Source organism: Mus caroli, unplaced genomic scaffold, assembly GCF_978045245.1.
Source record: "Mus caroli unplaced genomic scaffold, Mus_caroli_1 scaffold_1, whole genome shotgun sequence".
In the NCBI taxonomy this organism is placed as follows: domain Eukaryota; kingdom Metazoa; phylum Chordata; class Mammalia; order Rodentia; family Muridae; genus Mus; species Mus caroli.
The window spans coordinates 170606802-170620873 of NW_028227256.1; the positions used below are offsets into that span (position 1 = coordinate 170606802).

The 14072-nt window shown below is 48.3% G+C and overlaps 1 protein-coding gene across 2 annotated transcripts; it reads right to left on the bottom strand.

Annotated features, from left to right (window-relative positions):
* Nucleotides 1-1153: 1153 nt before the first annotated feature.
* Slamf8 (SLAM family member 8) lies at nucleotides 1154-9938 on the bottom strand. 2 transcript variants are annotated; one of them, XM_085843073.1, is made up of 5 exons: nucleotides 9800-9938; nucleotides 7314-7640; nucleotides 3685-3990; nucleotides 3491-3604; nucleotides 1154-1856 (listed from the first exon to the last, which is right to left on the bottom strand). In XM_085843073.1, the coding sequence occupies exons 1-5, from the start codon at nucleotides 9933-9935 to the stop codon at nucleotides 1795-1797; spliced, it is 945 nt and encodes a 314-aa protein (XP_085699199.1). In that variant the 5' UTR covers nucleotides 9936-9938; the 3' UTR covers nucleotides 1154-1794. The 2 variants fall into 2 exon arrangements, with proteins under 2 accessions (XP_085699199.1, XP_021027817.2); XM_021172158.2 differs by having other exon boundaries at nucleotides 3497-3604; nucleotides 9800-9918.
* Between the last annotated feature and the right edge of the window lie 4134 nt (nucleotides 9939-14072).

The window sequence follows — 14072 nt, forward strand, 5'->3', positions numbered from 1 at the left end:
ACAAATGGCTGGGTGGACTGGGCATGTGCATGTCACAGGAGGATGTTGGAAAGGGGATAGAAGAAAAGTGAGCATGGGATAGAGTAAGAATTATGAAAAGCCAGGGACCTCTGAGAAAAGCCAGCAAGGAGAATCCTGGGTAAGTAGAGAGAAGGTGTGTAATGTGAACATACAAGCCAGTGGATTTCATTTGTCCCAGGTGAAGTGACTACCTGTCTTGGCATTGGGGAGAAGAGGAAAAGTACCAGGGCAGGGTTGACTTCCTGGGTGGAGAGACTAAGCCATCAATGAAACATATTCAAAACTACCCCTGCTTCTTCAATGCCTCCTTTCTATTATAAAGGTCTGGATGGGGACCCAGGATAAAACCCATTACATTTGGATGGGAATAAGCATGAACCTACTACTCCCTGAGGAAAAGTTCAACTCATTAAGGTTTTTTTTTTTTTTTTTTTTTTTTTTTTTTTTTTCCCATGTAGCAGTAAACAGCCTAGATGCTTTCAGGACAGAACCATTCAGTACAGGACACATCTTCCAAAGTGGCCATATCTATATCCTCTATGGTATATGTCAAAATGACCTTTGATGATACTACAATTGAGTGGTAGGGACTTTGTTTCTCCCCTTGGATGTGGGTGGATTATCTCCACTTGCATCTGAATAAATATAGCAGATTCTAAAATATCTCAGCATTCTTCCCCTCTATAGTTTTCCTCCTGTGTAGCTTTTTTTTAAAGGTTTATTTATTTTATGTATGTGAGTACACTGTAGCTTTCCTCAGTCACATCAGCAGAGGGCATTGGATTCCATTACAGATGGTTGTGAGCCACCATGTGGTTGCTGGGAGTTGAACTCAGGACCTCTGGAAGAGCTGTCAGTGCTCTGAACTGCTAAGCCATCTCTCTAGTCCTTTGTGTAGCTTTTTATGGCTCTTCATTCTCCCAGTTTTAGGAAGACAGACTTACCCTGAACTTAGCTGTTTCTCTTGAAGTTGTGGAAGAATTTCCTGCTGGCTGGGTCAAACTCTTTTTTTTTTTTTTCCTGACAACTATGTTGAATGTATGGAGAAAGCTTGAAACACCACCCCAGATATGCAGGAGACACAAGAATTAATGGCAACAAAGATGTCTATTAATATAGTGCTACCAGAAAAATGGCTTCGATCCCAACATGGCACATTAGCTACCAACCCCTCATCATCTGTAATCTCAATTTACCTTTGACAGCCCTTGAACTCAGATGATCTTAAAGTCCTTCAGACCAGAAAGAGAAAGCCCTGTCCTCCATCTTTCCCTGTTCTTTGCCTTTTTTATAATAACATCTTGAACACATGGAACTTAGACCCCAGGGGCTGGGGTTGGAGTTGGCAATGGTTAGCTCAATTTCCATGTTAGTTCAAACATCTCATCTCTCTTTGAGCCAAGGTCCTGGCCTGGAGGCAGTCCCTTGGTGGCTGTTGGGCAAGACCTTATGTACAGTGATAGAAGAATGGATGCCTTGGATAATCAATGTCTCTGTGGATCTTAGAGAAACTCCTGTGTTCTGAAGGAAGCATCCTACTAGTTCACCTTGCCCAGAGAAGATCTGGCATGTGTGAACAGGATGGAGGAAGGAGGAAGTTTGGGCCAGGGTGACGTTCCAGGATGGTGGTTTTCTTGGCTGTCCGCTAGAGGCAGGCTGACTTGTGGCAGTTATGAGGATCCCGGAGGTGTCCAGGTGTGGAGCATCATGTGGCTGAGCAGGGCATCTCATCATGGTCCAAGCACCAGTTTATGTTGTCCCTCATGACATCCTCTATACGAGGGCATTCTCTGTCTCTGGAAGCACTCTGTCAGTGCAAGCATCCTTCCTCTTCCCTGATGAGGAGATCAGAGAGTTAGCCCTGCAGTGTTTAGAGTCTTGCCACACTTGGCGCCCAGCCTGAGGCCTCTGAACACTGAATGTCCTGAGCCCAATCACCCCTTCTTATGTCCTAAAACTATGGAAGAGGAGATGTTTGTTAAGAACAGGACCTTCTTCTTAGTGAGTGCACGGCATCTGCATCCATGCCATGAGTTAGCGCCATGATGTGCCTTGTTAAAGGACAGTCATGTGGCAGAGCTAGAGCAAGCCTCTGGACACTCTGTGTAGAGGTTTTACATCATCCCAGGTGGCCACAGCCATTCTTTTATGGGCCTTTAAAATGTAAGGGTAAGTAAAAGGAGCCCATCACAGAGAACGTCAGAGTGGGATTCCATTCATGTGAAGTGTCCAGAATAGATAATGAAGGTAGATATGTGGCTGCCTAGGGCTGGGGGAAGCACCGAGGTGGAGGAATGTTGACTGAGTGGTTATGGTATTCTTTTGGTGGGAAAAGCAATAGAAATTTTCTAAAGTTGGTTGTGGGTTGGCGGTTAAGCTCCGGATTAACTTAAAGCCATTAAATTGCATGCCTTAACTAGGTGAATTGTACAAAGGATGATTTATATATCAATAAAATGGGGTTTAAAAGCTGTTCTTTCTAGGCCTCTACTTTCTTACCACAAATTTTGGGGATCTAAAGGTCTAGGAAAGCCTCTTCCTAGCAGATAGGACCCCTAACTGGGGTACACTCTCAGCTGTCCACCCCAGCCCACTTTTCCTGTCCCTTGAGAAGAATATACAAGTACCTGTCATTCCTGGCCCCAGTGCCTAATCACAGAACAAGACCCTGGTCTTCCAGTGAATAACAGTGAAACCAGCAAGCTCAGCATGAAAACAACCACGGAGCCTATGTCATCTGAGATGCTCCTTCAGGGACAAGGTTTGTGGCATCTGGGCAGATGTGGGTCTAATCTGTGTGTAGAGCCTAGTCTAACAAGATTTTCCACACCACTCATTTGTGGAAATAGGTGCTATCAGCCATTGGTCAGGGGTGGGTTTGGGTAGGGCTTCTCCTGAGAGTTCCTTTCTCAAAAGTAGTTGGCAAGAAGTGATTAGGATTTATCTATACCTTTCCTCAGTAACTGTTCACTAAGACTGTTGCTGTTCCAGGAGTCATTGATGCTCAATGACCGGTTGGGTGTGTCCCATAGGGAACCACCCTTTGCCTTTGGAAGGCTTAGAAGTCAGCAGGAGCGAACAGGTAACTAGTCCTTGGAATGGAGTGATCCAAGGTGATTAAAGGAAGGCTATTACTCAGACTAAAGGTAGGGAAGTAGCGGGGGAGTTAGGGAAGACTTTCTGGAACACACTCACCTTGAAAACTCAGCAAGAGAGGGTGGAATGGAGAGGTAAAATCACGTAAAGTGTGTTCTAGGTAGAGAGAATATAATGTGCACAGGCTTGAGGGGAAAGTATATGAGGGAGCAGGTCATCTGAAGAATTGTAGAGGAAGATTAAAGTTGTTCAGTCTGGTAGGAGAGGGCTGAGGTGTATGACAGGTGACGCAAAGGGGCAAGCCTGTGAATCTTGGTGGGAGCAGTCCCAGCTCCTTCCCAGCATTCCCAACCCCTTTCCCAGTTTATAAGACTCCCACCTGAGCAGAGGCCATGGTGCCATGCCCCAAAGAGACCAGCCAGGATCAGGAACAGTGTAATTGGCACTACTACCAGTAGCACGTCCTTGTAGGAGGCCTTCCCGGAGGCTGCAACATGGAAGGTAGAGTCAGAGACAGGCCTGATGCGCCATGATCCCTCAAACACTGCCTACTGGTCACTGGCATACCTGCCTCGTGATGGCAGCTCTCCCAGGGGGTGACTGTGGTCATATCCCAGCTGACAGGGTTGGAGGCAATGCAGGTAAAGGCCACATCCTTGTCCCCCAGTCCCAGTGAGACACTTAACACCTGTCCATTTGAGAAATGGCTGCGCACTTCACCATTGAAGTCCACTGTCCCCTCCCGTCGCCAGCTGTAGGTTATGTCACTGATGTTGGGGGCCCAGCAGGACAGGAAGACCTGACAGGTATTGAGGGGTTGAGTCTCCTCTGCTGCAGCAGTGAACACTTGAACCTTGGGCTTGGGTACTGCATCTGTAGGGGAGCAGCAGACAGGGGTAGGTTACGAGGCTGCTGGGGCGAGTTCACAGCTCAGTCTGTTCTGTGCATGGTTCTCTTGTTCTTTAATCTCATTCATCTCCATTCTGCTGATTCTTTAGCTTGGTACCCAGAGCCTTTTATGAAGTGATCTGAGTCAACCTCCCCAGTTACACCCTCTGCTGGTCTTCCTTGCCTAGTCCATTGGTTTCCAGTTCTCCTAAACCTGAGGTGCTGTGTCGTGCCTTCCATGCCTCTGTGTGACTCATCTGTGCACAGAAGTGCTCTGTGCATCATCTTTTGGAGAAAAGGTCTCAATCTGTATTCTGGGTTGTCCTCACACTCAGAATCCTCCTGCTTCTACTTATTGCAGGGGTGTGCCACCCCAACTTGCATTATCCTTTCCCTTCTTGCCCACCTGGACAACTTTGCATCCTTTAAGAACCCCTGCCCCTACTGTACTTGACTCTGTTGCCTGCCTGTGGATCCTGTTCCTTTAACTGGGCCGCCTCGTCTGGCCTCAGTGGGAGAGCTTGTGTCCAGTCCTGCAGTAACTTGATGTGGCAGAGTAGATTGGTACCCAGCAGGGGAGCTGGGGCTCCCCCTTCTCAGAGGAGAAGGGGAGGGGACATGGGGAAGGGCTGTGTGTGTGGTGGACTGGGAGGAGAGGAGAGGCTGAGATCGGGATGTAAAGTGGATAAATAAATAAATAAATAAATAAAAAAGACACCTCCCCCTTGGACACACTGTCTTATGCCTTGACTGTGACACCTACCCTGACAGTTCAGGTGTGACTCAGAACTCTCTAGGCGACCTGTTCCTGTCTTTTTTTTTTTTGGTAGCGCTTCCTTCACAGTGTGCCAGTCACTCAACAAGGGATGACAAGTATTTATTAGTTCAGGTAAGAGCACACATTCCTGCACTTTGGGAGCTTACAGTTTGGTGAAGGAGACAGACACAGACATGATGATGAATAAAAAACAGAACCTAATCATCAGGGCATAAGATGCTGTGCATGAGGAGCCTCGGGGGAGGGGCTCTGTCTTGTTATTGCCATACCTCGGCTCTCTAATGCTGGCAAATCGGTGCTTGATACCTGCGCTGCTGAACAAATTAGTGTCCTGGCATCCTCACTCCTATATAGATTGATGAGCAAATCCCTGGGTCTCTAGCAATGAGGCCAGTGGGAGAGCATTATAGTGACAACAGGAGGGCCGAGTCTCTGACAGCATTCCAAAGTCAAGCTGAGTAAAACCTCATTAACGCCAGCTCAATCTGGTGGGATTTGTGATATGAAAAAAAAAGAAATGATTTGCTGGGCATACTAATAGTATAAACAGAGATTACAGGGGGGATATTTACACCACTTAAGAGGACAAGCTGCCTCCAAACACGATCAGGCGCGGTGGAAACACCCATCGACATTTCTGGTAACCGATCCGCTAATTCAAATCATTCTTATCTATTGTCAAAGCTGAGCTCCTAAGGACGGCTGCTTGGCAGCTTCCTGCAATTAGTTCTAATCACGCTATGTATTTGGAAGCAATAAAACAGCAATTTCCTTAAAATCTGTAATTCAGATCCTGAGAACAAGGCAGTTTAGGGCTTAGTGGTGTGGATGCTGCCTGCATCACCACATTCAATGTCCTTGTTTCACATGTGCGGCAGCTGAGACTGGAGTGGGGAGAGGCCCCAGGGCCTGCGCGGCTGTGGAGGTTACTCACTGTGCAAAGGCACTGGGATAGGGGGCAGCTCCAGGCTGGGATAGGGGGCTAAACAGTGCTGAGAGCCAGCATTCTGACTGCTAAGACGCACAATTTGCTTCAGGCCTTCATGTGTCCCGAAGCTCAACCTCTGACTGTATCAGCACCCTGAACGGCTCACCCAAGGGCAGGTATGATAGCCATTTCTGGGGCTTTGAGACTCCTTCCCAGTTTGCTTATAGCGCTCCCCTCCCCACCCCCGCTTCCCCATTCCAGGTGCTATTCCCACTTTTTGTTCTGTAATTTGGACTCTCTGTAACCTTTCACATGTCTGAGTTTTTACTGAAATACTGGTGTGGGGCCACACACATTTGTGTTTCAAGCCATTAGGCAGGTGAGATAAATGGGAGTTAAAAGGCCTGGGACAGTAGAAATGAATGAAGAAGGACGGGGAGGGAGAGGAGGGGAAGGGGAAATGTGTGGGAGGGAGGGGGAGGGGTGGAGGAGGGGGAAGGGAGGAAAGGAGGGGAGGAGGGGAAAGGAGTGGTAGGAAGAAGAGGAGGGGGAAGAAGAGGGGGAAGAGGAAGGGGAGGGGGAGGAAGAAGAGGAGGGAGAGGAGAGAGAAGGGGGAGGAGGAAGGGGAGGGAGAGGAGGAGTGGGAGGAGAGACCCTGCATCCCATCCTTATTCAGTTCATCCACTTCCGCTGCAGAGCTACACGCAGCTGCACAAGGGATGCCGGTTTAGTGGAGCACAGCCCACCCCACGGACCCTAAGAAATAAAAACAGTGACTATTATTAGTTCTCAAGTAATGTAGCTCAGGTTGGCTTTGAACCCGAAGCAATCTTCCTGCCTCAGACTCCCAAGTGCTAGAATTACAGGCATGTGTCAACCATACCAGCTAAAAGATCTTTTAAGAAAAATAAATTCGGAATTCTAGATGTCGGAATTCTAGATCCCGGGTAGAATTTTTCTAAGTGTACAAGGCCCTGGCTTGAATCTTTAGCACTAACTTTAGAACAACAGAAATCAAGACAAAACAAAACAAAATTCCCTAATTAATTATAGTTTACAAAATTCCCTAATTAATTATAGTTTAAGTTGAGTTTAACTTGTAAATAAAAACTATGTCACCTGCCACATTCTTTTCCTTTTTAGCGGCAAATACAAAACAGTATCACTTACAAGCTAAGATGATACCTTATAATGAATAGACAGGCCATACTCTGTTCTATAGTCCACCGTGCTTTATCCTTATGGGTACTGTGCATGGTACTTATTATAAGGCTCACTGTACAACTGGGGGAGGGGGGAAGGTGAAGGTCGGAGGCTAAGCATCATTTCCCAGCCTGCTGAGCCAATGAGAGAATGGATGGATTCAGGTGAGGTTGGTGCAGTGCGTTGATGAAGCCAGCTGCTTTGAGAGGTGCTCACCTGGGAAGTGTGTGGGGAGCTTTTTTTAGATGTGACTTCTGGGGAGCAGCTGTTCCCTGACTTAGCAACATGGTCAAAGGCCAGGTCTTTCTGGAACCTTGTCCTCCCCAGCTCCCATGGCTCCAGATGCTTGCTCGGTAGGTTTGCAGGAGGAGTCAGGGAACCAGTATTGGGCACACTTACCGTACACCTTGAGATGCAGGGTCTGCGTCCAGGTTTGACCCCCTGTATCCACCATCAGCACAGAGAAATTGCCGCTGTCTCCAGGTTTCAGAGGTCCAAGCTCCAGGCTGAGGTTGTCATATAGCTGGACTCGGCCCAGGAAACGAGAGTGGTACAGAGTCTCCAAAGAACCTCGGAAAAATGTGGCCAGGAGCTCCTCTGATGGCCACAGAGATCGCCAGATAGCCTCACGCACTTGGAAGCCCGGAGGACACTCAGCCACCAGCAACTTCGAGTCCCCTACCTTGCTTAGCACTTGTACACTGACAACCAAAATGGGAAGGAGAGCTGTGAGAACAAAAACCCTGGTCAGTTTGCTTATGTAGGCGTCTTGCCCCACTCCCGGCAAACCAAACGGCTGAGTGGCTCAGAATTGAAATAGGACCCTCCACCACACAGCAGTTGCACTGAGGGTGTAGTAGAGTATCCCATGGATGGAGGAACAAAACAGGAAGAGAATCTGGTCTCTGTTCATGGAGAAACCAGACCTCAAGCCAGCCTCTAAAAAAAATTAAGTATCCTGGTGAGAAAAAGTGTCTCAACAGTAGGTTAATAGGGGTCCTCACCCAGCCTGGAGCTGCCTCAGAGAAGAAGCATCCTAAAGTAGGAGTAGGAATTGACTAGACAAACAGTGGCTACTGGGATGGGGATGGAGAAGCACTACAGGCAGAGGGGACAGCACGGGGGGGGGGGGGTGGTGGTGGAGGGGTGGAGGCTTAGAGGGGGGAGCATGAGGAAATGAAAGTGGTTCTGCCAAGGAGAAGTAAGGAGGGAAGGACACCAAAAGTTCCTGGGACCTCACTGTACCATGAAGGAGCCCTAGTTTCTGAGCTTTTTAATCCTTCGAACGATGGTGTGCGCATGCGCGAGCGTGTGTGCTGTCGCAGGTAGGTTTTGAGTGAGGAAGTGGCATGATGAAATGCACGACTAAGATGGTCAAGGCAGGAGGCACGGACGGACACCGCACTGGAGGTGGCAGAAAGGCTGAGGCTGTTTTTTTTTTTTTTTTCAATGCAAGATAAAGGTGGAAACTTAAAGGAATAGAACCACCAGGGATGGGGAGACAGAAAGAGTAATACTGTATCTAGTTAGCAAACTCTAGTATTAGATTTGGTTTGAGAGTGAAGGGGGAGGACTCAAAGGGTGCACCCTGGTTTTGGGACCCATTGCCTATCATTATTTGTGATCTAAAACAGGGAAAGAGACAGACAGGAGGTGAGATAGCAAGGCGCTGACGTTAAAAAGGACTGTTTTGAGCTTGAACTATGAGGAAGACAATCCAGTTTGAGCCGCCCTCTTGACTCCTTTTCTGCCTTATTCGTGTGTGCTTATTCTGGAAGCATCATCCTCACCTCTAACCTCTCCCCTAGCTCACTGCAAGGTTACATTCTTTCTGTTTTCCTACAGTGAGCAGAGATCAGCACCCTGTACTATTAGTAGTGCCTGCTTCTGAATCAGGATGTCCCTCAGACATGAACTCTTTCAGGCCAAGGGCAAGCGTCTTTATCTTTATGTGTGCTGTTCTCCCCTTCCCCTCAGTTTAATATTAGACTGCAGGAGCTCAGTACACTGCACTGAATTTGCTGAGGACTGACCCGGAGCCTGGTACAGAAGGAGGCTTCAGGATGCAGGGCACCGTAAGGGCTGATCCATAATGTATCCAAGTGCCAGAAGCTGGGATCAAGAGATCTGCTCTAGATGGCCACTCTGCTGATCACAACTCTAGTCCTCATCTATATCTTTAACCTCTCTGGGCCTAGCCTTCTTTATTCTGAAGGACACAGATTCAGTGTCAACACTGGATGTCCCTTAAGACTGAGGGTCTGCCATATCCTGGCTCTGAGTATGGGGATCCATGAACTCCGTGTCATGTTGGCTATTTGTGGATCAAAGAGGGAAACTCAGCCATCAGAGTGATGGAGGGAGTCAGCTCGTGTTTGGAGACTCCAACACCAGCTTGCTAGCAGCCATCCTCATGCCCACAGGGACCACATTTAACTTGCTGTCACCTCATTTCTTCATTCAATGTCCATCTCTTCTTGTACAGGATACAGAGAGTGACCTCAGCATCCCTATAAGCTGCCGAAACACTCCTTAGGGAACCCTCCTCTGCTTTACCCTCCTCTCTTTTTCCTGGACTGGAGAATCCCCATGTGTCAGTAGTGCCAGATCCCCATCACCCTAGCACCCAACTTTCTCTCAAAACTGCCATCATTTCAAGCTGCTCTGGGTCCTGGAACGGGTGGTGTCTCCTGGATACAGATGCCACTGGTGCCGCTACCCTCTTTTGTCTAAGACACCGCTTGAGCTTGCTCCACGCCTCACTTCTCCTTCTCTCCTTGATTCTCACTTGGTTTTGAGAGGCAAGCTGCCTAGCAGTCGGATGAAGGCAGCTGGGGAGGGGCTTTCAGCTCCCTGAGGACAGGTTGTCCATCTGCCCCACTTACCTTCAAACAGAAGAAGACTCCAGAGGGACCACATGGCCGCCGTCCTCCCTTGGAAGACTCCCTCAGCAAACCAGGATATCCATCCTAGGCCAGATGAGTGCACGGAAGGAGCTGTGGTCCTGCTGGAAAGCCCCATGTTCAGAAGGAGGAATCTTGACTCAAAACAAGATGTCTTGAAAGCGAAAGCATCCCGGGTAAAGTGGAAGTTGGCTGCAGGCCCAGCTGGGCCTCACTTGGCTCTCAGGAGCCGGTTCTTGTAAGTCAGCCTCCTTTCTGTGCACATGGCAGTCAGAGCATGGTGACAAGTACACCCACATGGCCCATGCGCTTCTTACACATGGTCACCAGGCCTTTCTGCATCCAGCCCTGCCCATGGATGGGCCTAATCACCATCATTGTCACAGAGAGCCTTCTGAGTTGCAATTTTCATCTATGCACTTCCCCTCTGCTTAAAAGTTTTTGAAACTCTCCTGCTGCCCTCTGGATAAAGACAAAATACTGAGCTTAGCATGGGAGGCTTTTCAGCCTCTACAGACTGGCTGCCCACATCCACTCTCCTCTTTGGCCATCCCAGCCAGACTACCTCTTTTTAGAACCACCCCATTTGACATCTGCACACATTGGATTGGCTTTCCTAGCAGGCATACCTTGCCCACCAGGCTGTCATTCAAGGCTCCTTGCCTACAAGCAGAGTGAGAAACACTTTGTACCCATGTATTCTTACTCTTCCTCTGAATGTTGCTGGTCATAGCCACACAGTTTCTCTAGGCTGTTTAATAGCAACATTCGTATTTGTTTCTGTGCTGGACACACTTACTGTTTAATAAATAGTCGTTAAGTGATTGGACAACTACCAGACGTGGCTAGCCCTTTTGCTTTTATGTAAGGCTGAGGACCATTCTCAGAGCTGATCTTCTTGTCACCCCATTGGAAGTATTTGTGGAAGAAGAATTAAAAGACAGGTTAATGGTAGGCACCCTCCTGGGGCCCCAGGGGTCATAGAGGGGCAGAGAACATGGGCTGTCCCCTCCTCACTCTTATTCTGTGCTTTTATTTATAACTTCTTTTTTTCCCCTCTTCCCTCAGTAATAGAGAGGCTTCTGGAATGTTCTACCAACTTGTACCCCTATCCCCAGCAGATAAGTCCCATTTTAAGATGCTGCCCTTGAGAAAGATGCCTAAATGTCCTGAGTTTGGATGATTGTGTGTTGTCCTGTAGAGTATCTAGTTTGTGAGTCAAATGGGCACCATGGTAACACCGGATCAGGAATTAGACATATAGGATGGGAGCTGATGAGCAGGAAGAGTTAGGGAGAGAGTCCCTGCCTGTGGAAACAGACATGCCAGGGAAAGTGAAGGCTGCTGGCACATTGGCATCTCTCTCTCTTTTTCTCTCTCTCTCTGCAGTTGGCATTGCAGCAGACAATTAAGGTGCACGAGGCACCAGAGAAGGTGTCTGTGGATCTGCTCGGGGATTGTTGAGCATGATTTAGATAGTAAGAGGAAAAGGAGACCAGAGGTTCTGGTGGGCCTTGAACACAAGGAGAGAGAGTAGAGCATGTGAAGAGCCAGCGGTGGGAAGTTACCTAATGGGCTCCAGGAACAAAGAGGGACAGTCAGGGAACCACCTTTTGAAGCAGGAGGGGAGATTGGAGCCTGATTATGCACTCCAGACGCTGGGGTGAGCTATTCTTGAGAACAGTGGCTCTCCTTGTTAAATACTTGAGTTCCTAGGGTTTGCTGGGTTCCTGGGTAGCGATGGGCCCAGGAATCTCAGTTCTATTAAGAACAGTTTCAGGTGAGCAGCCGCTGTTAGCCTGCAGGAATACCAGAAGCAGCACAGCTTGGAGGCAGGGGGCTTAGAGGCAGAGAAATAGAAAGGTCTGAGCTAGGAGGGAAATGCCTAGACAAGAGTAAAAAAAAATCTGCTGAGGAGAAGTCCCAGCACACCTTGGGAGCTTCTGGCTATAGGATAGAAAAGCCAAGGGAGGGGACACATCTATGGCTCTCTTGTCAGTTCTGTCATCTATTCATCAAGCTTTTATTGAGCATCTATTTAGGTGCCAGGTGCTGGGGACACAGAGATGAAAGGCTTATCCCTTGCCCTTAAGGAGTTCTGAAGTTTAGAGGAGGAGATGAGATGTGTAACCCAATAATTAAACAATCAATATAGCAAGAACAATGGCAGAAGTGTGCACAGGATGCTGGGAGCCAGAGGGTAAAGGCTTGTCCTAGCCTAGGTGGAAGGCTGGGGAGACCTTAGCTGAAGGGTGGGTGTTTGAGCTTTAGAATACAAAACAGGTGGGGGAGTGGTTTTGAATGCAATCTCTAGAGTAAGTCTTGGATCCGAATTTGGCGGTGAAGCCATGAGAACAGTAGCTTCTGGCTTCTGGGTGCTTACCTGAGGGATGGGATCAATAACTGAGTCTCCCTCTTCATGCTGACAGTGAACACCATGAATCTGGTCCACAGTGAGGCTTAAATGTTAACTATGTCTGCGAGAGATAGGAGAGGCCAGAGACAGGAAAAGGAAGGCTGCAGAGGAGATGACAGAAGCATGTTTGATGTTGAGCGGGGACCTTGCTCTCTGTCTCATCCAGATGGTCCAGGATGGTCCAGAGCAGGTCTCTTTCACTGTTACATCCTGTGTGCTGCCAAAGGCAGACCTTCTGAGAGGTGATGCCCTGGAAGCATCTGTCTGGCTGCCATGGGGTGTTTCTGGTGGGTGAGCTTGTGAAATGTAAGAGTGTGACAAACTGGGCCAGATCTTCAATTCCTTTGGAGGACACAGTTGATCCCACTGGTCCTCTAACAGTGCCCCCTTCCCCCCACCCACGTGAAGCTAACAAGGAGAAGGGGGGAGATTGCGAGAGGCTTGGAAAATATTCTACCTCCCCAAAGGGGAAAATTTCCCTCCTGCTGCATGACAGCTGGAGGGAGGCAGAGTGAAGGAGGTGCTTCATCCCAGGTGCTGGGAAGGGTTAAGTCTTGAGGCAGGCAGGTTCTCTCTAGAACTGCTAATCACTGGTTCACACCACATTAATTACCCAGCCACAGGGGGGAATGTGCTAGAGTAAATTAGCAGGTGAGTTCAAAGGGGCCACTCCCTGCATTCCTTAATTAAGGGAGCAGCTGGCTGCTAGGGTTGCTACTCCTGTCTCCCCAGGGCTTTCTGGGAAGCTGGAGTCAGGAGGAGTCTATGCATACTGAGACTGGAGATGTAGCTTTATCTGTGTTAGCCCACTTCTACTACTGGCTACAAGGAAGGGCGAATAGGTGCCCAAGCCTCTGGCCTCAACAGAGCCATCAACCCAGAGCACTTGGTGCAGACCTTTGGGCTGAGTGGAAATGGGTGAGGGGCGAGCCAGGTTGTGTTAGAGATGCTCTGTCTGTAAGGGCAGCATGGGGCCACACTTCTCCTCCAGGGTGAAGTTGTGAGCTGGGAAAGGCAGACTGGGAAAGGGGCTAAGTCAGAGTGACTGTGGAGGAAGAGAAAGCATTCATGCTGCTCCTGAGGAACCAAGAGAGAAGGGAAAGGACCAGCGTTTTACTGGGGAATGAATGGGGAGCCTCTAAGTGTAGTTCAGAGGGGAAATGTACAGCAGGGTCTGAAGAAGACTGTCAGAACACTACTGCTCATTCAAACTTGAAGGAGACCGTTGGGGACTGAGGTCCTGACCAGACCAAAGTAGATTGGAATTCTTCCTACTAGACAGATTTCTAAAAGACAAATAAATAAATAAATAAATAAGAATAAAAAAAATAAAATCAGTTAACCAGAAGGAGATCTTTATTTATTTATTTATTTATTTATTTATTTATTTATTTATTAATTATGTTTAAGGGGTCTTGTATGTTACAGACTGGCCTTGGACTCACTGATTATAGATGACCTTGAGCTTCTTCTTCTTCTTCTTCTTCTTTTTTTTTTGGTTTTTCGAGACAGGGTTTCTCTGTATAGCCCTGGCTGTCCTGGAACTCACTTTGTAGACCAGGCTGGCCTCGAACTCAGAAATCCGCCTGCCTCTGCCTCCCCAGTGCTGGGATTAAAGGTGTGCGCCACCAGGCCCGGCCGACCTTGAATTTCTAACCCTTTTGTCTCTACCTCCTAACTGCTGAGATTACAGGCATGCCCCACCGTTTCCAGTTCCTGGGGCACGAGGGGATGGAACTATAGGTTTTCCAAATGCGAGGCAAACGCTGTCACCTGAGTTAAAGCTCCAGCAGTTTCAGTCCTAGCAGGCCTATACCTCTGAAATGTCTGATGGGCTTC

Excerpts from the sequence above, each read along its gene's own strand:
- Slamf8 (XM_085843073.1), bottom strand. The coding sequence starts at position 9,935 with ATGGGGCTTTCCAGCAGGACCACAGCTCCTTCCGTGCACTCATCTGGC. Across the intron at positions 7,641-9,799 it reads GAGTCTTCTTCTGTTTGAAG|CTCTCCTTCCCATTTTGGTT; the intron begins GTAAGTGGGGCA and ends TTGTTCTCACAG. Across the intron at positions 1,857-3,490 it reads TGGCCTCTGCTCAGGTGGGA|GGAAGAGGAAGGATGCTTGC; the intron begins GTCTTATAAACT and ends TCTCCTCATCAG.